Here is a 21,195-nt window from a genome sequence, read left to right as displayed (position 1 = left end):
GGAAAAAACTGCTAAAAGAATCTAGTTGTAGTCTTGTAAATAGTTCCACAGTCTGCCTAAAATCTCAGTGTGAGACTAGAAACTCTAACTCTTGTCTTTAGATGTGAGCTGATAGAGTCTTTTCCAAATCTTTTCAAAGTCTTCTGATGTTTCGGGAGCATAACACACTGAATGTGTGTCAGTGCCTCAAACAACCTCAGTGCAAAAAAAATCTGAGCTATCCCTTTAAAAGTGGAGCAGTGAGGCGACGCGTCAGTGTCATCGGCTGCGTAAATGCGTCATTTTACGCAATGTACGGACGTCGATGAGTCGGAAGTTGGGAATAAAAACTGCTGAAAGAAAGTTCTCTGCCGCGTTTGCTGTAAAGCCTTCTACACATTTATATACAGTCTATGCTTCTACACAGTGTAAGTTCAGAGACTCCTCCTCCATCTCTCTGTCTGAGGAGGAGGAGGAGGAGGAGGAAGAGGAGGCGTTGTGTCTGTGCCTGCTTGGGTTTGTTGCTGAGAGTTGATTAAACTACATCAGGGACGGGCAACTGGAGGCCCGGGGGCCGCATTTGGGCCGCACCCTCACTTGAAGTGGCCCTCAGTACAACTACATGCATTTGAGCATGAAATCTTAAAAGTTCAGTGTAAAAATGCACAAAATTACTTCTTGTAATTAATGTTGATCTGCTGTTCTTGCACTGAAAAAAAAAGAAAAGAAATCACAGTAAGTGGTTATTTTTTATTTGCTTCAAACCTTTTGTATTCCTTTTTATACTGTTATACATGCATTTGAGCATGAAATATGTTAAGCTACTGCACTGTAAACATATTTAAAATGTCAGTTTCATCATATCTGGTTAAGTGCACGCTCCTATATGTGGCCCTGTGGTAGTGGACATGATAAACTGTGGCCCCCTGCAGCATTTAAGTTGCCCATCCCTGAACTACTTACTTTGATTAAAAAAAAAAAAAAAACTTTCAGGGATACTTAAATTATATTTTTAGTAGAAGTTGATTTCCTCACAGAGGGCTAAACTTGAGGTTACACTGTTTTTTTTGTATTCCTCTAGAATGTCCATTGAATTGTACTTTGTTTTTCATTATTTATGTCGTCTGATTGCTAAATGTAGATTTATAATTACCTTCCTTTTACTTGAACAAGCTCCTGCATCACATTTTATTTTGCAGAGACTGTTAAACACTTTCAGAGAAGATGATTGAATGTAGTATTGAAATATAAATGACAAGTTTTTAAAATGTATTTGGGGTAAATTCTTTGTTTAATCGATTAAAAAAATGTTGTTAGGTGCAGCCCTATAAAATAGTGATATTAGTGTCAGAATGTCTTTATTCCCCATGTGTCATTTAAAATAAACCAGATCCTGTTAAAAACATTAACGGTCAACGGTCTCGTGACAAATATTTATTGAAAATCTGTTTTTTTCCCCCCCGCTGTGTGGTTGAATCCATCAGCCACTGTTCTGTGGCTAAATTATTGTTCAGACTTTGTTGTGTGTGTCTGTCTGTGTTGTACAGAACAAGAATAACATTTTGATAAAACTCATAAAATGAATACCTTTAGTTTTATTTTAATACTTGGTCATGTATATAGTAATATTCTTCTCTTCCAGCAGATAGTGGTCTGCAGGAGGTTTCAGATGAACATTAGATCAGTCTGAGGAGGAGATGTGAACATGTGACTGAAGGAAGTGATGCAACAGGATCTACTCTGAGCTCTACATCACAGAGGGACAGAGTGAATGTGAACAACTGGGGTACAGTACATGCAGTACAGGTTGTGTCTCTGACTGAAGTCCAGGAGGTGATTGGTGACAGTGTTTTATGACTGAATTAAATAGCATTGCACCATATAACTTAATACAGCCTCAGTTAAACATCTGAATCTAACCAAAGGTCTGTTTTATGGACCTTTTATTTAACAGGATCTCTGTTAAACATTAACATGTTTTGTCAGTATTTAACACAAAGAGCTAGGTTCTTTTTGGCAGCTGCTATACTGATATTCAACCTATAACATTTAAAAGTTGAAACCCGATTGCAAAGCCAAAATACATTTTCTGTAGAAAGTTTCAGGGTAACTTCCCAGATGCCTGAATTGTCATCATTTTATTTAGTGATTCATTACCAATTTAACATGAGAAGCTTTTGAAACTAGATTAAACTAAATGAAGAGGCCAATGACATATACCTGCATGAGTCTTGAAACTTGGAAACTTGTTTCCTTTACATGTTCTTTATTCACATTATCTGTTGCTGTTTTCCCTCAGACTGACTTCAGATCAGAAGATGAGTGGTTGTGTGGAGGAAGAGGAGGACGGAGCAGAGTCTGTAGTATCTGGCTGTCTGTCTGTGAAGAGTGACCGCTCCAAAGATTTTCCTCTTGACTTCAGTAATGAACCTGGACCCTCAGACACAAAGTAAGACCTGATGCTAACTCATTTATTTTTTGTGTATATTGTATTCATATGTCTTAGAATGCTGGTCTGCCTCAATGTTTGGACCATTTCTAACCTAAGTTCAAACATAAATAACTCAAGTTCAGCTGAACGGGGCACAATCAATAAAGGGCATAACTAACTCTCTCTAATAGGAGCTTATTATGTGAAGTAACTTGCAGAAAGTGTTGAGTTGTATTCAGTGATCCCCCCCAAACGGCACCCCCGCCCCCCTTGACAATCAAGTTAATTTTATTTTCTATATTGCGCCAAATCACATACACAAACATAAGTCATTTAAGGTTACCTTTCCTATATCTTTTCCTTTTATTTAACAAACTAAATAAGCTTATGTTATTTATCCTATTTACACGACAGCGTGTCATTTAATTTCACAAGTGCACCAGGGTTTGTCATTGATTGCCTACGACTGAAACGTCCTCCTCCGAGACGTCCGCGCACATTCACACGCACTTCATTTACCGAGCTGAGACACATGAATGCCTCCTTATCTGTATCAGTCCCGTCCCACATCATCTCTCCGTGTGCACATGTGCACTCTGAACTAAATCCCATCAACCTGTCCGGGCCGGTCACAGGTGATCCAAACTGATCCAAAACACACTGTTGCATACGGCATTCGGTTAGCATTAGCTGACACTTAAAGTTGTTTTAATCACAAAAGGCTAAACTGTGCCTAACGGTCTGAATGACTTCCTGTCGCTAAACACATGCTGCTTTCAAAATAAGAGCACAGTGTGTTAACAGAATCCACCACAGAATTTACATGAAGACTGTCAAAATAAGATGCCTTAAATAAAACAAACAAGAACTTTTATTCTCCTTTACAATAATTCATTAAAACATGTAATGATTAAGATCAGTGTATATAATGGAATAGTGGCATTAGAATCTGCGAGAGGCCACTAAATTTGGGCTTTGACTGAAAATGTAATGTGAGGTGTTTTCTCTCATTTAGATCTCAAGGTGCAGAAGAGCGATGCATTTTACTTAAAAATGTACAAAATGGGGGGGGGGGGGGGGGTATGCTCGTTGTGAAATATGTGGTCCCCCCCAAAGCTGTAAACCTAGGGGAAACCCTGGTATTGACAAAGTACAGCCAGTTCAGTAAATGCGTTGCAAGACAGCCAGACAGGAAACTTCAGTTAATTTGTATTTATTAAAATAGGAGAATGAATTAAAGCAACATTTTAGTTCCAAACAGAAAAGTAACAAAACTCATTCTGTTTGTCTGTGACCCACTCAGCTTTCAACAACAATCAACAAATCATTTTGGTTATCACGAAATGTCTTCACAGGGGGAAGAAGAGGAGTGATGTTTGTGAGGAGGAGCAGCCATCCTGCTGTGCTTCCTGTCAGGACGTCCTGAAGGATCCCGTCTCTACCAGCTGTGGACACTGGTTCTGCAGACGGTGCATCAGCTCATACTGGGACCAGTCTGCGTCACCAGAAGACTCCTCCTGTCCCCAGTGTGGACAAAGACCCAGAACCAGTAAGACTGTCAATCTTTCTGCTTTATGTCTGAATACAGGACCTGTTTGAACATGGATATTTTAAATAAGTATTAATACCTTCATGTTTTAAGTCCACCCGAAATATAATTGTCTGCTTAAACATACAAAAGCCAAACCCAAAATAAATAAATGTATATTCAGTATGTTTTGTTTTGATGAGATCACCTCCTGTCTTTGTATCAACCATCAGAATGCTGTTTTTTTTTGTCTATGGATACAAAACTATAAATCTGGCTCTATTTTTTTTTTTTATATACTTTTTTGGCCATCTTTAAGGCTTTATTGACAGTGAGAGACAGAGGGGAAGACATGCGGGAATGGGCTAAGGGTCGGATTCAAACCCGGGCTACCCGCTCGCGAGGACTAAGCTTCTGTGGTATGCGCTCTACCAGGTGTGCCACCGGGACTCCCCTGGCTCAAATTTTGATAGAAATCAGTCAAAAATAATTTCATAGTAAAGTAAAAAAAAAGCTGATAATGTTACCATATAAAAGCTACTCTCTTGCAGCTTTTACATGTTACTATAACTATTATTATTATTATTGATTTTCATCGCTGTAACATTTTGTTTTTACTTGTATGTTTTCTTTGTTGTTGTTTTTTTCTAGTGCCTGGTGGTCTGCAGGAGGTTTTAGATGAACATAAGATCAGTCTGAGGAGGAGATGTGCATGTGTGACTGAAGGAAGTGATGTAACAGGAAGTGGAACCCTCCTCAACAGGATCTACACTGAGCTCTACATCACAGAGGGACAGAGTGAAGAGGTTAATACCCAACATGAGGTGAGGCAGCTGGAGACAGCTTTCAAGAAGAAGACCGTCCATGACGATCCAATCAGGTGCCAGGACATCTTTAAAGCCTTACCTGACCAACAGGGACACATCAGAGTGGTTCTGACGAACGGCGTCGCTGGCGTTGGAAAAACCTTCTCGGTGCAGAAGTTCAGTCTGGACTGGGCAGAGGGTTTGGAGAACCAAGATGTCAGTGTGGTGGTTCTGCTTTCGTTCAGGGAGCTGAACTTGATCAGAGATGAGCAGTACAGTCTTCTGGAGCTGCTCCATGTTTTCCATCCAACATTACAGAAGGTCCCAGCAGAGAAGCTCGCCGTCTCTAAACTTGTGTTCATCTTTGACGGCCTGGATGAAAGCAGACTTTCTCTGGATTTCACCAACAAGGAGGTTGTGTCTGATGTCACACAGAAGTCATCGGTCAACGTGCTGCTGACAAACCTCATCGAGGGGAATCTGCTTCCCTCGGCTCTCGTCTGGATAACTTCCCGACCCGCGGCGGCCAATCAGATCCCTCCTGCGTGTGTCGACAGGGTGACAGAAGTACGAGGCTTCACTGACGCCCAGAAGGAGGAGTACTTCAGGAGGAGGGTCAGTGATGAAGAGCGCTCCAACACAATCATCTCACACATCCAGACATCCAGGAGCCTCCACATCATGTGTCTGATCCCAGTCTTCTGCTGGATCACTGCTACAGTTCTGGACCACATGTTGACTACAGAGCAGAGAGGAGAGCTGCCCAAGACCCTGACTGACCTGTACTCACACTTCCTGCTGGTTCAGACCAAGAAGAAGAAGCAGAAGTATGATGAGGGACATGAGACGAGTCCACAGGAGCTGATGGAGGCTGACAGAGAAGTTCTTCTGAAGCTGGGGAGGCTGGCGTTTGAACAGCTGCAGGAAGGAAACATCATGTTCTACCAAGAAGACCTGGAGCGCTGTGGTCTCCATGTCACAGAGGCCTCAGTGCAATCTGAAATCTTCAGAAGAGAGTCTGTAATCTTCCAGAAAACAGTCTACTGCTTCGTTCATCTGAGCGTTCAGGAGTTTCTTGCTGCAGTCTACATGTTCCACTGTTACACCACCAGGAACACAGAGGGACTGGAGGATTTTCTGGGTACAGATTGGTACGATGAATACATTGACCTGCCCCTGGATGACTTCCTGAGGAGAGCCATGAAGAAATCCCTTAAAAGTAAAAATGGCCACCTGGACCTGTTTGTCCGCTTCCTTCATGGCCTCTCTCTGGAGTCCAACCAGAGACTGTTAGGAGGCCTGCTGGGTCAGACAGACAACAGTCCAGAAGTCATCCAGAAAGCCATCAACAACCTGAAGAATATGAACACTGAGGAGATCTCTCCTGACAGAAGCATCAACATCTTCCACTGTCTGACGGAGATGAACGACCTCTCAGTCCATCAGGAGATCCAAGAGTTCCTGAAGTCAGAGAACAGATCAGAGAAGGAACTCTCTGAGATCCACTGCTCAGCTCTGGCCTACATGCTGCAGATGTCAGAGGAGGTTCTGGATGAGTTGGACCTGGAGAAGTACAAGACCTCAAAGGAGGGACAGCGGAGACTGCTTCCAGCTGTGAGGAACTGCAGGAAAGCTGTGTAAGTCCAGATGTTATTTACACTACAAGTCAGTATAATGAGTACAACACACACGTGGACCCCAGGAAGACTAGCGAACTGCCACGGCACAAGCTAATGGGGATCCTTTAATAAAAAACAAAAAACAAAAAACAAAACACAATTATGTGTTTGATGTTGTTGACCTGTTTCAGATGTTGCAAGAGCAAAAAAAATGTTGTTACTTATCAGTTGGTTGTGTTTAAAGGTTTCAAGTTAATGTTGACAGTTGTATTTGTTTCTAGTAATTGTTACATTTTACGTAGAAATCAGTAACAGACATTTTACAACAAATATATACATATATATATATATATATATATATATATATATGTATATATATATTTGTATTATTAGCTGATTGACAAAGGAAGCTAGCTATTTTTACATACTTTGTTTGTTAGTCCTTTCCATTCAAAGCTGTTGCATTTCTCTAACCTGGAAACAGACATGGGATCAGAATTGATGAATGTCTAAATGTAACATTATTTTCTCTCCCTTCAGATTAGTTTATATTTCTAAAGAGTTTTGTTATCAAATGCATGAAATAAATATGAATGGTCCTCTTTCTGATAACATGTTTTGTCATCTATGTGCAATGAAAGAATTCCTGCCTGTGGGCTCTCATACACCCACTTTGAAATTGTGGCCTCAGCTCTGAAGTCCAAGCCCTCCCATCTGAGGGAGCTGGACCTGGATCACAACTACGATGTAAAGGATTCAGGAGTGAGGCAGCTGTGTGTAGGGCTGGAGAGTCCGAACTGCAGACTGGAGACTCTGAGGTCAGACTACATTTCTTTTTTTTCTCCTGTGCTAAATTGAACAAAAGGAAATCTGTCTTAATAACAATGTATGATGATATCAAATATCATGTAATGAAGTTATTTCTGTGAGAAAACAGCCTTCTGAGCACCTTTGCAGCATCATATTGATGCAAATTGGTGCACATTACACATTCCAGCCCAAAAATGTATTCGTTAATTGTGAAATTTCTCACAGCCAAAGACCTTTGGATTGCAACAAGAAATCAAATAGACTACACTGGAAACATCTCTGTTTACCTGACACTAATATAATGCTTGAACAGTATTTTGTGTTTGACCATTTTTCCTGGTTCAATTGAGGAACAGTGATCAACAAAAATTAATCTGGACCTCTTCTTTTAATGACAATAACGGCTGAACTTCCAAATTTTGCCTGAGAGCAGCAGGTTATTAATCTGTGTTCACATGAATAGTCTTATGAATGTGGTAAAATTTGTCAGAATGACAGAAAGTCACTCCACTCATTTTAGAAAAAACTCTTCGATGAGGACATAGTAATGTTGAGTGACAATTTAAAACTAAAACATTTGTAATTTGGCAATTTTTTGTATCATCATCATAATTTGTTCTTTGTGCAGATTGGGTTCCTGCGGGTTGTCAGAGTTCAGCTGTGCTTCTCTGGCCTCAGCTCTGAAGTCCAACCCCTCCCATCTGAGAGAGCTTGAGCTGATAGCAAACGTCCTGCAGGATTCAGGAGTGAAGCTGCTGTGTGATCTTCTGCAGAGTCCAAACTGCAAACTGGAGACTCTGAGGTTAGACACCATTTTTATACTGCCGTGATGAGATAAGTAAGAATAAAATGCAGGGAATTTCCTGTGGTGTATTGGTGCAAAAGAACAAGTACAGAGTTATTTAAATGAGGGAAAGAGCTGGATTGTGCTGGTTAGATACGGTCATTATCTTGGTGCGCTATCTTACTGTAAACGGAGAGGAGAGGGAGAGTCTCTGGCCTTTTTGCAGCGGGAAAGAAGCTGTTTCTGGTGATGAACTGCAGCCTCCTGCTCCCACTTCAGGTCTTGGTGAGGATGGAGCCCAGGAAGCTGAATGACTCCACTGGGTAACTGGGGAGTCACACAGGGTGATGGGGGCAGGAGAGGCTGGGCTCCACCATCATCTCCACTATAACGATTTCTGTGGTTTATATTTATTTGGCTGCACAACATGAGTTTGTTTCGATGGAAAACAGAGTTAAAGAGGTGAAGTCATACTGTCTTTATTGAAAAAGCAGGACATTGTCATTGTTAATGAGGGCTCTATTTCACTTTTTCTATTCTCCAGTTTTTAACCTGCATCCTGTTGACTTCAGGTGTTGTAAACTTGTTTATTCTAAACCTACTTTATTATAAGATGTTAAATAATTTCAAACAGGAACTTTGTCTTCTTATGCTACATCTTGATTTTTTCAGATTGTGGGGCTGCAGTTTGTCAGAGATCAGCTGTGCTTCTCTTGCCTCAGCTCTGAAGTCCAACCCCTCCTATCTGAGAGAGCTGCAGCTGAGTGTAAACGAGGTGCAGGATTCAGGAGTGAAGTTGCTGTGTGGTTTTCTGGAGAGTCCAAACTGCAGACTGGAGAGTCTGAGGTCAGTTCACCGACTCTTATTGATCTCATATGTTTAATATGTTTAACAGTTGATTCTTCATCAGCTGATTAGAGCTTTAATGCACATGCAACATTTGCAGCCACGGTGTCTCAACTCTCCTCTCCTCCCCTCTGTTAGAGCATGGGCTGAAGCGGCAGAATGATGCACGCAATAAAAACAGCCAAGCGCAGAAATTGACTGTTTAAGATATTTACCTGATGCAGCGGGACAGCACTGTGAGCAAAAAGACAGTAAGGGTAACTTGGAATCTGTGCAAAAGATGAACAGACGACAAAAACAAACACTGAATGGAAATCAGTTTCTTCAGATAACTTAAACAAATCATCCAACGGTGGAGGACAGAAGAGAGAAATTCCCTTGAGACAGTAACAAGGCTAAAGAGAGGGTTTGTTTTATTGTGCTTTATTTTGTAGAAACATAACAAATGAGATGGGGGAGGGGGCTGAAGGAACAGGCACTTTTTCTTCATGAAAAAGCAAAGATATTCACTTGTCATGCACATACACTGGATTGATTTTAATAACTTTAATGTGCTTAAAGCATGTACAAGTCTTAAATCAGGACTCCGTATCTGCAGATAGTCAATATTAAATGAGGACTTGGGGCGTAAAAGCACGCTCCCTAATTCCAGAGTGATGGTGAAGGCTGACATGATGATCAAAAATAACAGAATCATAACTCTCTGCTCAATTTAGGGAAAACCCCATTGAAAACAACATGTTAAGCTTGCAAATGGAATGATTTCTATCTGCATCATTTATTCTTTCTTCAGATTGAGGAGCTGCAGTTTGTCAGAGATCAGCTGTGCTTCTCTAGCCTCAGCTCTGAACTCCAACCCCTCCCATCTGAGAGAGCTGGAGCTGAGTATAAACAAGCTGCAGGATTCAGGAGTGAAGCTGCTGTGTGATTTTCTGCAAAGCCCAAACTGCAGACTGGAGACTCTGAGGTTAGACACCATTTTTACTTCTAAAAGCAATAAAATAATTTCACACGGGCAGAAACTAACTAGCCGTCACTCAAACAATATATGACTACACCTTCCGTTTCAACAACCTCAGTTTTAAGGGCAGCTACAAGCCAGCAGCAAAACATAGGGAACCTTGTGTGCTCTTAACAGTAGTCTTGGTGTCAAACTAGCTAATGTTACCAATTTTTCAAAAGTGACTGCAACGTTATTTCACCAGCTCTCTTTTCTAAAACTGCCTAGCAAGCCGTTGTAGCACAAGGATAGTGTTTCGATGAGTGTGGAGAAGATGATGGAGTTAAGCAGGTTCTTTTAAAGTCTACAATTCTACAATGTCATTTAGCAGATGCTTTTATCCAAAGCGACATACAAATGAGAGTTAATACAACACAAGCAAGGATGAAGTCATGAAACATAGCAAGAGTAAGTGCCGTGGGTTAAGTTTGAGTCCATTAGGACACAAGTGCTATTAGGTTGCTAGAGTGGTCAGTGCGAAAATTGTCTTAGTCATCAGTGTAGATCAAGAGTGAAGGTGTTCAATAAAGAGTTGGGTCTTCAGTCTCTTCTTAAATATTGAATAGAACAGTTACAGAACTAACTATTTAGTGTGGAAGGAACAACCATTTGGAGCAGAACAAATTCTGAAAACATTTGATTTTACAATCTGAAAGAGTTCTGAGGAAACTACTGTCTTTTCATTTCAAGCAGGAACTTTGTCTTCAAAAGTCACATCATTTATTCTTTCTTCAGATTGTGGCGCTGCAGTTTGTCAGAGATCAGCTGTGCTTCTCTGGCCTCAGCTCTGAAGTCCAACCCCTCCAGTCTGACAAAGCTGGACCTGAGCTTCAACGAGCTGCAGGATTCAGGAGTGAAGCTGCTGTGTGATCTTCTGGAGAGTCCAAACTGCAGACTGAAGACTCTTGAGTAAGTAGATGTTTGGAGTCAGTCCATGCTGGTTTCAGTAGCTTTGTACTGAACACAGTTGTTATCAAATCAGATATCAAGTGTTTCCTGTACACCTTCTTAGTAGGTGCTTTCCTCAGTGAAGCTAGTAATAGGTTCATTCTCTTTCATAGAACCATCATTACATTTAATAACCATATGGTTGAAGTCTGACTGACCAGGACTCAGTGTAGCCTGGACAGAGACGTAGAGCTACTAGTCAAAGCTAATCAAGTGAAAAGTTTTTGTTAGATTCTGTGTGTCTGCTGAGAAGACTGGGAGTCTGGAGTTGTATTCTCAGTGGTGGGTTAATCCACATTTGGTGCACTTGTGAGTATTTGTGGCAGGTGTGTATGAGTCAAAATAAACAACAGTGTGTGTGGTAATAAAGAAACATGACACCCAGTGCAACAGTGTAGCTCATTGTCAGTTTTTAATATTTTATGGAGTGCAGACCGCTGTAGCCTAAATGGACTACTTCCACTTAGATGAATGGGATAATTTGCGTTTTTACCACAGTATCAGATCTGGTGTGAATTCAGCCTCAATTCAGGCCTGAAGCCTATTTCCCCGCTGGCAGATGAGAGGTATGATCTGTCCAGAGAAACATCCGGAGACTCAGCTGGCCCCTCTCAGGAGAGGGAAGAGGCTCTACTCCCAGATGTCTGAGCTCCCCACCCTATCTCTGAGGCTGAGCCCAGACACCCTACAGAGGAAACTCATTTCAGCTGATTGCTTTGCGTCTGTTTATATATTGGTATCAAATTATATAACTCTAATTTCCTCCTTTCTGGTGAATCTCCTCCTTATTTTCTAAATTATCACTTTCTCCCTCATTACAACAGTGCCATATCATTTAAATTTGGTAAACTCCACTGGCTGGGCCTGGTCTTACCTTTTCATATATTTTTTTATATGCTGATTGTATCCGCATATCACATTCTGTCAGCCACTATCCAAAGCTCAGCACCATGAAGAGGGTCAGAATGTAGATCAAGGGATTCACTTTCTGGCTTGGCTCTCTCTTCACTACAGTGATCAAACAAATAATTTGAAAGAGTAACATTGTCCTCTAAATCTATCTAATCATTTTTTCTTTCCTCAGACTAATTCACTGCAGTTTGTCAGAGATCAGCTGTGCTTCTCTGGCCTCAACTCTGAAGTCTAACCTCTGCAGTCTGAGAGAGCTGGACCTGGGCTTCAACAAGCTGCAGAATTCAGGAGTGAAGCTTCTGTCGGCTGGACTAGCAAGTCCAAACTGTAGACTGGAGTCTCTTAGGTCAGACTCCATTTCTTTTGTTTCTCTGCAAAACCGTCGTCAGCTCTGAAGACATTATTAAACACTGAAAGATTTCAAGCAGGAACTTTGTCTTCAAAAGTCACATCATTTATTCTTTCTTCAGATTGTGGCGCTGCCGTTTGTCAAGGACCAGCTGTACTTCTCTGGCCTCCGCTCTGAAGTCCAACCCCTCCCATCTGAGAGAGCTGGAGCTGAGTACAAACAAGCTGCGGGATTCGGGAGTGAAGCGGCTGTGTGTTGGACTGGAGAGTCCAAACTGCAGACTGGAGACTCTGAGGTGATATTAAACTGATCTACACTGAGTATCTGAAGTCTGTTTGCTTCTTCAGTAAATCAGTCGAGTGACTGTGGCAGAGCAGTGTTGAGAAATCCTTGTCCTTAATTGATATTAAACATTAAATGATTTCCTTTGGAACTTTGTATTCTAAACTTATATAATTTTTTCTTCATTCAGATTGAGTTTGTGCAGTTTGTTAGGAATCAGCTGTGCTTCTCTGGCCTCAGCTCTGAAGTCCAACCCCTCCCATCTGAGAGAGCTGGAGCTGGTTTCAAACTACCTGCAGGATTCAGACATGAAGCAGCTGTATGATCTTGTGGAGAGTCCAAACTGCAGACTGGAGACTCTTGAGTAGGTAGACGTTTTGAGTCAGTCCATGCTCTAATGTTATGTTGTCTGGATCTTCCCTCCTGGTCGTCCTGTCTTTCTTCCAGGTGGGCTTGGAGTTTTATCAGCTCCTCCGTCACATCTTCTCTCCTCCGTGTTTGAAACATGATCTTCTACTTTGTCGAGTCTCTTTTTAGTTTTGCTGATCTCCTCTTTAATTTCCTGGAGTTGTTGCTTATTGTCTTGTCGAAAGTCTTTTATCTCAGCGAGAATGGTATTCAGGTTTGCCTCCATGTTAGCTTTGTCTTCCTCTCCGCTATCATTAGCCAGCAAGCTACAGCTAGCTGGGGACGACTCCGGACTCTGTTTTCCGTGTGTTTCAGCATTCTGTGCAAATAACTTTGGATTTCCTCTGCCTGTCTTGCCCTTAACCATGCTTTTACGTCAGTTTTAAATTGAGTTCATTGAGTTAATGGGCACTCAAGTCCTAGTAGTTGGGGAGACTCTCTCTTAAGCTGCCATCTTGGCCGCTGCTAAACCGGAAACTCGGCAAAAGGAGTTCATTCTCAAACAAGAATACACCCGAGTTGATCTTCGGAAAAGCTTTGCATCTGTTTATATATTGGTATCAAATTATATAACTCTAATTTCCTCCTTTCTGGTGAATCTCCTCCTTATTTTCTAAATTATCACTTTCTCCCTCATTACAACAGTGTCATATCATTTCAATTTGGTAAACTCCACTGGCTGGGCCTGGTCTTACTTTTTTATATATTTTAAAAAAAATTTATAGGCCATTAAACACTCTTTGTATGTGATAAGTGTGTGTTTTGTCGTTACTTTTTACATTAAACCAACTTTTGCTAGTTTAATTCTACCACAAAAGATTGTTTGCACAGCAGGAAAGGGCAAATGATTGGAGGACTGAAGTCCCTGCTGACTGAGAGCTGATGAAGAGAGTCTCTGTAAACTCTGATTTATCTCTTCTGTTGTCTGTCTTCTCTCATCAGGTGGAAGTGATCTCCAGTAAAGTCCAGTCCACCATCCTCCCTGTGTGTTCCTCTGGATCTGACACTTTGTCCACCTGGACAGGAGGAGAAAACTATAAAAAGTGTGAACTGAATCAAAGTTTCACTGAAGTCTACCTCAAACAGGATTCTGTTTTGATTTGTGTGAAGAAATTGTCACTGTTTTAAGCTGCTTTCTTCTTAAATCTTCCTTAAATGGTATTATTACTCTCCAAACTTGAATATTATTATCGTCATGTGCAGACTATATCCTGTTTTTAAAGACTCTGCAAAGCCAGCTGATAATTTTCGGTGGTTTTGTCAAAACCAAAGACCCTAAATCATGTCGTCATGTGATCCATTGTTAAAATAAAATGTTGGTAACCGTCGGTGCAGCAGTTTGTACTGTCACCTCACAGGGTCACAGGTTTGAACCCGGCTTTGTGCTCTTCTGTGTGGAGTCTGCATGTTCTGATCTCTCCTGGTCCTTATGTAGCCTACCTGATAATGATATGAATGAATGCCGACTTTCATTTTTAATATCAGTGTATATACATTAAAAAAAAAAAATTATGTAAAAGGAATTAAAATAATAGTGATTTCATTGGACAATGAAAAATAATACATAAAAATATTAATTTGGGAAAATGTAGGTCATTTCAAATGAAAAAAAAGAAGTTTAAAGACATGGAAAATGTAAAGGGAAAAAAATATAAATAAATAAAAGCAAATATACATTTATTTTTTCCTATATCAATGAATGCCTACATTGTTTAATATTATTTCTGGCACATATAATTGGATATTAAATGAATTTGTAAGCTCTTTATTTAGTCTGTTTCTTTATTTAGACTTTTGGCAGCTTCTGTTTTTGTGGAAGCTTCTAGAAGGTTTAATGGATGAGAGCGGAGCGACAACAAACCATCCAGGAGCTGTCTGTTTTTATTGTTTCATTCATGGGAAAGCTCAGAAAACTTTCACTGGGACAAAGTGACCAACTCAGGACGGTTTATAACGAGCTAATGCTAAGCTAACGGGCTGAAATAGCGGGAACCGTTAGCCAGCTAGCTTAGCCTCCCGTTAGCTAACGTCTTTTATTCTGGGTGAACTCGGCTGTGTTGTTCCACCGGCTGTCTTTGGAGAAGACAGGTAAAAGCTGTGTGTTTCACATGTTATTACAACTGTCAGATAAATTACCCCAAACGGAACTTTAGGAGCAGCTGGAAAGTTTTACTTCATGAGCTTTTATTTTGTATGTCTGTTAAAGTTTATTTTGAAAGGCATTGTAGGCGGATGTGGAAACCGTTAACGACAGTAACGGACAATGTTCCTGAAACGGTAACTCCCGGTGTTTAGGGTGTAACTTAAGCAGTATGGGAGCGAGAAAACAAGAGAGTTTATTTACTCCATAAGTTGATTATTAAAATAAGTTTTATAAAAGTTAGTTAACTTTGGTTGTTAGCAAAGAAATGTAGCTAACGTTAGTGTTAGCGGTTAACGGTCACTTTGGAATTGGTATTGACTTTCTATCTTATTATTTCAAAATTTTCTCTCATATTTTCAACTTTTTTATCTCATAATTTCGACATCTTTTTATTTTCATAACTGGTGTAATTAGGGTTGCCAACCGTCCCTTGAAAAACGGAATCGTCCCGTATTTAGAAACAAAAGCACCCGTCCCGTATTGAGGTGAAAAGGGACGCACTGTGTCCCGTATTATTGTGACAGTCAAAAAATAGTCAGTAAATGCCAATGAAAATTTAATAACAGGGCGCTTTATATGTAAACTTACGGTAAACTTGTTCCCAGGCCCCGTCCTGCTTTGTGACCAATGAACTGACAGCATATTCACACACGAGTATGACGATACAGAATACGCTCATCCCATTGGTCGAGGAGAAGATAGCAGAAGACAACAAAGCAGCAAGCGTAGGTGACAGTGACACAGACGCCGACACTGCTTTACGGGGCGCTACACCTTCGAGCAGCAATGTGTCTAGTACCCCTCCGAGAAAAAAACAGAAAAGGATGCAAAAATACAGAAGAATGTGTAAAAGGAAGCACCTGGGTGGAAAAGTGCGTGATAACATCTGTAAAGCACACTGCACGTTGTGCCGGCGCTCTTTTTCCTTAGTCCATGGTGGACTGACTGATCTGAAACAACATGCTTCCAGTACTGCGGTCACGCCATCTGCACTTTAAATTTTAGTGCGCAATTACATTGTACTTTACGGCCCGTTTGTCAGCTGCATGACTCCAAAATAGCCATTCAATTGTATTCATGCTGCTCCAATAAAATAAATACATCAATTTGTTATCAGCAAACTCCAGTGCATTCTTGAAGACCAGGTCCCCATGTGTTCATGACATGAATTTAATGCCTTTTTACTGAACCAATTTGGAATTATGGAATGCTATAATCTTCCAAAATGGCCATTCAATTGCATACATGCTGCATTTTAAAAGCCAACTAAAGGAGTGAATCAAATTGTTATCAGCAAACTCCACTACATCTTTGAAAAACAGGCTAATTGTTATTTTGTGTTAAAGTGAATTGCTGGATAATCATTTGTTTTCTATGTATTCATGTCACACAAAAATATGCATCTAATTCAATTCAGGTTCGAGTCAAATTGTTAAAAAATCATTTTACCTACAAAAAAGGGGCTAAAAAATTCCACCACGCCAGGATGGGTGAAGGCAATCGGGTCGGCCGGCCCTGCCAATGAAGTGTCCCTTATTTATTTTTCGGGGAGTTGGCAACCCTAGGTGTAATGGGCTTCCATATTTTTCTGTCTGTTGGCTCTAATATCGGCATATTGAAGCTCCAGTTAACTGAACTAATAACATGTATTAGACGAGCTTCATTATCTTTTATCAAGTTTTTTATTCCAAGTACCAGTTACAGTCCCAACAGCTTGCTAAGCTAACGTTAGCCTCTGTTCTAGACCTTTCTGTCACTTATTATTGTAAATCATTTTCTAAAACTGAGTTATTTATTATTCAACAACTGATGTTAGCTACATCTCTAACATATCACACAATACATAATTATTGATAATATTTCTCAGCAGGGATAGAAATCTGCATGTTAACAGACATGTTGCAGTAATATAATAATATATAATATAATATAATATAAGTGCAAGTCTACCAAATCTCACCTTTAAATTCAAGTCACAGAGCGAAGCAAACAATTCTCTGATCTTTAAAAACCCAGACCGTCCTTTAGTCACACTGACAGCTGCACATTTTAATACTATCATATTTTAATAAATTAAATTTAATGTACAAACTAAACAAGGAGATGTGTAATTTCTGGCTACTATCTTTTTTAGGATCATGAAAAAGAGTTTTGACTCAGGAAACAGGTTTAAAATATGTTTCATAATGCAGTAGTGAGAATATTTGTAGTTTTTTTTATGTTGGTCCTGTAAGTGTGTAAAAGAAAAGAAGACAGAAAAAGTAGTAAAGTGTGAAACTAAATGGATGTAATGTAATGTGATTCATGATTAGTATTTTTAATTTAACCTGTTCAAGAGCAGAGAAAAACATCAAGCTGATCTATGTGACGCTTTAATCAGCACACAAAGTCATGATGGCTGAATAATACACAGTAGAGCTGCTGTAAACAAAGAGAACAAGACCAGGCTCAGAGGAAGAGGAGGGCTGACTGCTTTACTGTGTGTGTGTATGTGTGTGTGTGTGTGTGTGTGTGTGTGTGACTTCCTCTTCTCTAAGTTTTGGGCGTGACTCTTGAACAAACTTGTTCTCCTTTAATGTTCCGAGTTAACAGTCAGTGCTGCTGTTTTCCCTCTCAGACTGACTTCAGATCAGAAGATGAGTGGTTGTGTGGAGGAAGAGGAGGACGGAGCAGAGTCTGTAGTATCCGGCTGTCTGTCTCTGAAGAATGACCGCTCCAAAGATTTACCTCTGGACCTCAGTAATGAACCTGGACCCTCAGACACAAAGTAAGAACTGATACTAACTCATTTCTACGACTCATTTCAGTGTTTTTGTTGTGACACAAAGAGAAATCATTTGTTCCATCTTCCTCTTCATACCAGTGGCAGCTGTTAGTCACCTAGAAAACCTGTAATCCAATCTAAGATCACTAATACAAACTAGAACATTTCTAAAGAAATTTTGAGTGTGCTTGACTCTGGACCATGACTCTCCCCCATAAATTATTAGATTACAATTTGAACTGTTTTCAAATGGAAAAGTGGAGGAAGTCATGTAAGATATTAAAGCAAGTGGTGTTGTGTGTGTGTGTGTGTGTGTGTGTGTGTGTGTCTGTGTGTGTGTGTGTGAGATAACGGAAAAAAAGTAAAAATGAGGAAAAAAAAGTCAAAACCATGAAAAAAAAGTAAAAATGAAAAAGTGAAAGCCGAAGTCTAAAAAAAAAGTCAAAATGAGAAAAAAAAGTCGGAGTCACGAGAACCAAGTCAAAATAACGACAAAAAAAGTCAAAATAATGAAAAAAAGTCGAAGTCACAAGAATGAAATGAGGAGGAAGTCATGGAAGATAATAAAGCAAGTCTCTGTGTGTCTGTTCTGTCTGTGTGTGAGTCTGTCTGTCTGTTTGTCTGAAAGTAGTGTGAAACTCGTCAGTTAGGTCATATAGTTTTTTTTATCAATCCCTGTTCAATGACCATGAACATTTTTGGAGAAAGTCTGAGATTATAATGGGTGTGTATTGCACGGAATGTTCGTGTCACAGTGTGTGACATCATCACCAGAGTGTAGAGGGAGAGAAAAAATTTACAAAAAATTTAATTTGAAAACTGCGCTCCAGGTTGCAAATTCCACTCTTCAGAAATAATTTATGCATAGAAACTTAGGAAAATTTGTCTTCTCACTCACAATCCTCTGGTAAAGCTGTCAGAGTTATAGTTTGGGCGTAGGACGCACGGATGCGCCACCAACACGCACCAACTGCCTCATTGGCTCCCATATTAAAAACGCAGGAAGATTTCTGAAAAAGGGAGATGTAACAGTTTTTTTAGATCACTCTAACAAAGCTATTTTTAATTTTTCTTAAAAAAAAAACCCATATGTAGACGTTCTCGAAGAACTCAGGACGCTCAAAGTGAAGTCGGATCAATGATAGGTATTGTGGTTTTGCCAAAAATGCTTTCTGTTCGAGGCCAGAAATTCCAGTCTGTCCACCTCTGTTACGGGCATTGGCAGTTGGTGTCAGTTAATTCTGTTGATTGCTTTGATCTGATTGCCTTTGATGTTTGATGTGATTACAGTTACAGATACACTCACACACACACACATGCACGTAAGCGCTCCTCACACACATACATATGCTTCAAACACACACACACACACACACACACACACACACACACACACACACACACACACACATTTTGAGGTTAATGGGCATAATTTGAAATCTCTGAAGAATCTCATCATAGTGTAAACACACCGGCAGTAGCCCCCGTGGCCCTTTCAGAATTTCCCCAGAGGAAATTTTCTAGTTATACATATTATGCAAAGGAGTAAACTGTTTCAGTCAAAATTTCCAATAAAAATTAATAAAATTACTTCAAACTTAACATTTCCTGAGAGACAAAATGAAATACAAATAAATAACATTGTTTCAAGTATCAAAAATAAATATATAAAAATTCAGATTCTTCAACAGTGCCTTTAAATTGTGTAAGCTCACATTCAGAATCAGAACCAATAGGTTTGAACAGAAATGCTTGGCTGTGGACCGGGACTTGGAGCAAGAGTCTTACACCCCCTTTACAGTCTCTCTTGACTTGTGTGCTTTTAGAAGCACTTGGTTGCAGTGAAGGAAGTTGAGCATATCTACATGCTAGGGCAGGGCGATATGGCCCTAAAAGAATATCACCATATTTCAGGGTATTTTTGCGATAAATATAAATGTGATACAAAATACTGAAAAATATAAAATAAAAAATGTTAAATAAAAATCAATCAATCATAAATCTAAAATGTAATGTTATTTGCTAATCTCAACAGTTGCCAAATACAAAAAACATGCTCTTAACTCAAATAATTAAAACAAAACAAAGTGTAAGCAAATAATTAAAACAAAAAACAAAAAAACATCCAGGGGGCATGCCCCCCTTGGGATAAAATTTTGTACATTTTTAAGTTAAATGCATCAATCTCATCCACTTTGAGTGCTAAATGTTTTTTTGTTTAACCTTTAATTTATACAGGTAATCTCATTGAGACACAGGGTTTCATTCTCAAGAGAGACCTGATAAATGTGAGCTATCACCTCATATAACATTTTTTAACACTCAATGCCACCCTGGAGACATTTTTTTCATAAAAGCCCAAATTTGGTGCCTCTCACACATTCTAATGTCACTATTCCATCATATACACTGATCTTATCATTGCATATTCTAATTAATTGTTGTAGAGGAGAATAAAGTTTCTTGTATGTTTTATTTAAGGCATCTTATTTTGACAGTCTTCTTGTAAATTCTGTGGTGGATTATGTGCTCTTATTTTTCAAACCTGCATTGTTTAGCGACAGGAAGTAATAGTAACTTTTTGTGATTAAGACAACTTTAACTGTTAGCTAATGTTAGCTCGTGGCTAACGAACGGCATAATGGACCTCTGACAGGTTGATAGGATTTAGTTCAGCACGCACAGAGACGCACACGTACCATGTCCCTTATTTTATGTCTCTTCTATCCTCTATCCTCTGTCCTCTATCCTCGATTGAACCGGAAGTTCTTTCACGTGCGCCATCTTTACGACCATCCCAAAGCTCTTAATTGTGCTCGGAGGACAGAGGATAGAGGAGAGAGGAGAGAGGAGAGAGGTGGCATATCGGAGGAGCCATGAGCGAGGATACATGAGAGCATCCTATGTGGAAGTCTTTTAGCGGTGGCCCCGCCCCCTGACTGGACATCATTTATTGGACGGAGAGGTGGGCGGGGTTTGACTGACGGGTGACAGACACTCTGCTGAGCAGAGACACAACGAAAATAACTTTATATGATGAATAGTGTAGATATACTGTCAGTAGGTTGAAATGTGACGTTAGCGCAGCACATGAGACTATGACGGGCCGCCAAAGTCTACCAAACGTGAGCTTTAAATTTAATTAAACAAGGCTTCGAGGCAGAGGAAATTCCTCCATCATTGTTTGTAATCGTAATATTCGAGGAATCGTTGCAGCCCTACTAATATGTTTCATCAACAATGGAACATAATTTATGTACAAACAACATTTCATAACATTCATACATGTACATTTCATTTGGTTAATTTTTTTTTCTTGTACTAAATTTAATGTGCAGTCACTAAAGACTTTTTAAATAAAGTGTATAAAATGTCCGCTGTTAGATCTTAAAGCAAATTAATGTTTATAATTGTTTTTAATGGCCACATCTGTAGACAGACGATCCTTGATTTAAACTGATGAAATCATTTTAATATGTTTTCTAAAATAATGTTGTATGATGAACATTGATCCTTCAGAACACACACAGCTGTTTAAAGGATCAATATAGTATTGATCCTCTAATGACAGACCTGACTGAGAGCA

The 21,195-nt window shown here is 39.8% G+C and overlaps 1 protein-coding gene across 4 annotated transcripts; it reads left to right on the top strand.

Moving 5' to 3' along the window:
• Positions 1–287: 287 nt before the first annotated feature.
• LOC131962178 (NACHT, LRR and PYD domains-containing protein 12-like) lies at positions 288–14,468 on the top strand. 4 transcript variants are annotated; one of them, XM_059327142.1, is made up of 14 exons: positions 288–714; positions 1,622–1,765; positions 2,279–2,428; positions 3,766–3,959; positions 4,590–6,381; positions 7,005–7,181; positions 7,802–7,975; positions 8,630–8,803; positions 9,597–9,770; positions 10,539–10,712; positions 11,836–12,009; positions 12,134–12,307; positions 12,485–12,658; positions 13,645–14,468. In XM_059327142.1, exons 3-14 carry the CDS (start codon positions 2,298–2,300, stop codon positions 13,652–13,654), a joined length of 3,522 nt encoding a protein of 1,173 aa, XP_059183125.1. In that variant the 5' UTR covers positions 288–714; positions 1,622–1,765; positions 2,279–2,297; the 3' UTR covers positions 13,655–14,468. The 4 variants fall into 4 exon arrangements, with proteins under 4 accessions (XP_059183125.1, XP_059183126.1, XP_059183127.1 ...); XM_059327143.1 differs by having other exon boundaries at positions 1,622–1,812; XM_059327144.1 differs by having other exon boundaries at positions 294–407; positions 1,625–2,428.
• The last annotated feature ends 6,727 nt before the right edge of the window (positions 14,469–21,195 follow it).

Source organism: Centropristis striata, chromosome 23 (genome assembly GCF_030273125.1).
Source record: "Centropristis striata isolate RG_2023a ecotype Rhode Island chromosome 23, C.striata_1.0, whole genome shotgun sequence".
NCBI classification, from domain to species: domain Eukaryota; kingdom Metazoa; phylum Chordata; class Actinopteri; order Perciformes; family Serranidae; genus Centropristis; species Centropristis striata.
This window is presented reverse-complemented; position numbering and strand designations above follow the sequence as displayed.

Excerpts from the sequence above, each read along its gene's own strand:
- LOC131962178 (XM_059327142.1), top strand. The coding sequence starts at position 2,298 with ATGAGTGGTTGTGTGGAGGAAGAGGAGGACGGAGCAGAGTCTGTAGTA. Across the intron at positions 7,976-8,629 it reads TGCAAACTGGAGACTCTGAG|ATTGTGGGGCTGCAGTTTGT; the intron begins GTTAGACACCAT and ends TGATTTTTTCAG. Across the intron at positions 10,713-11,835 it reads TGCAGACTGAAGACTCTTGA|ACTAATTCACTGCAGTTTGT; the intron begins GTAAGTAGATGT and ends TTCTTTCCTCAG.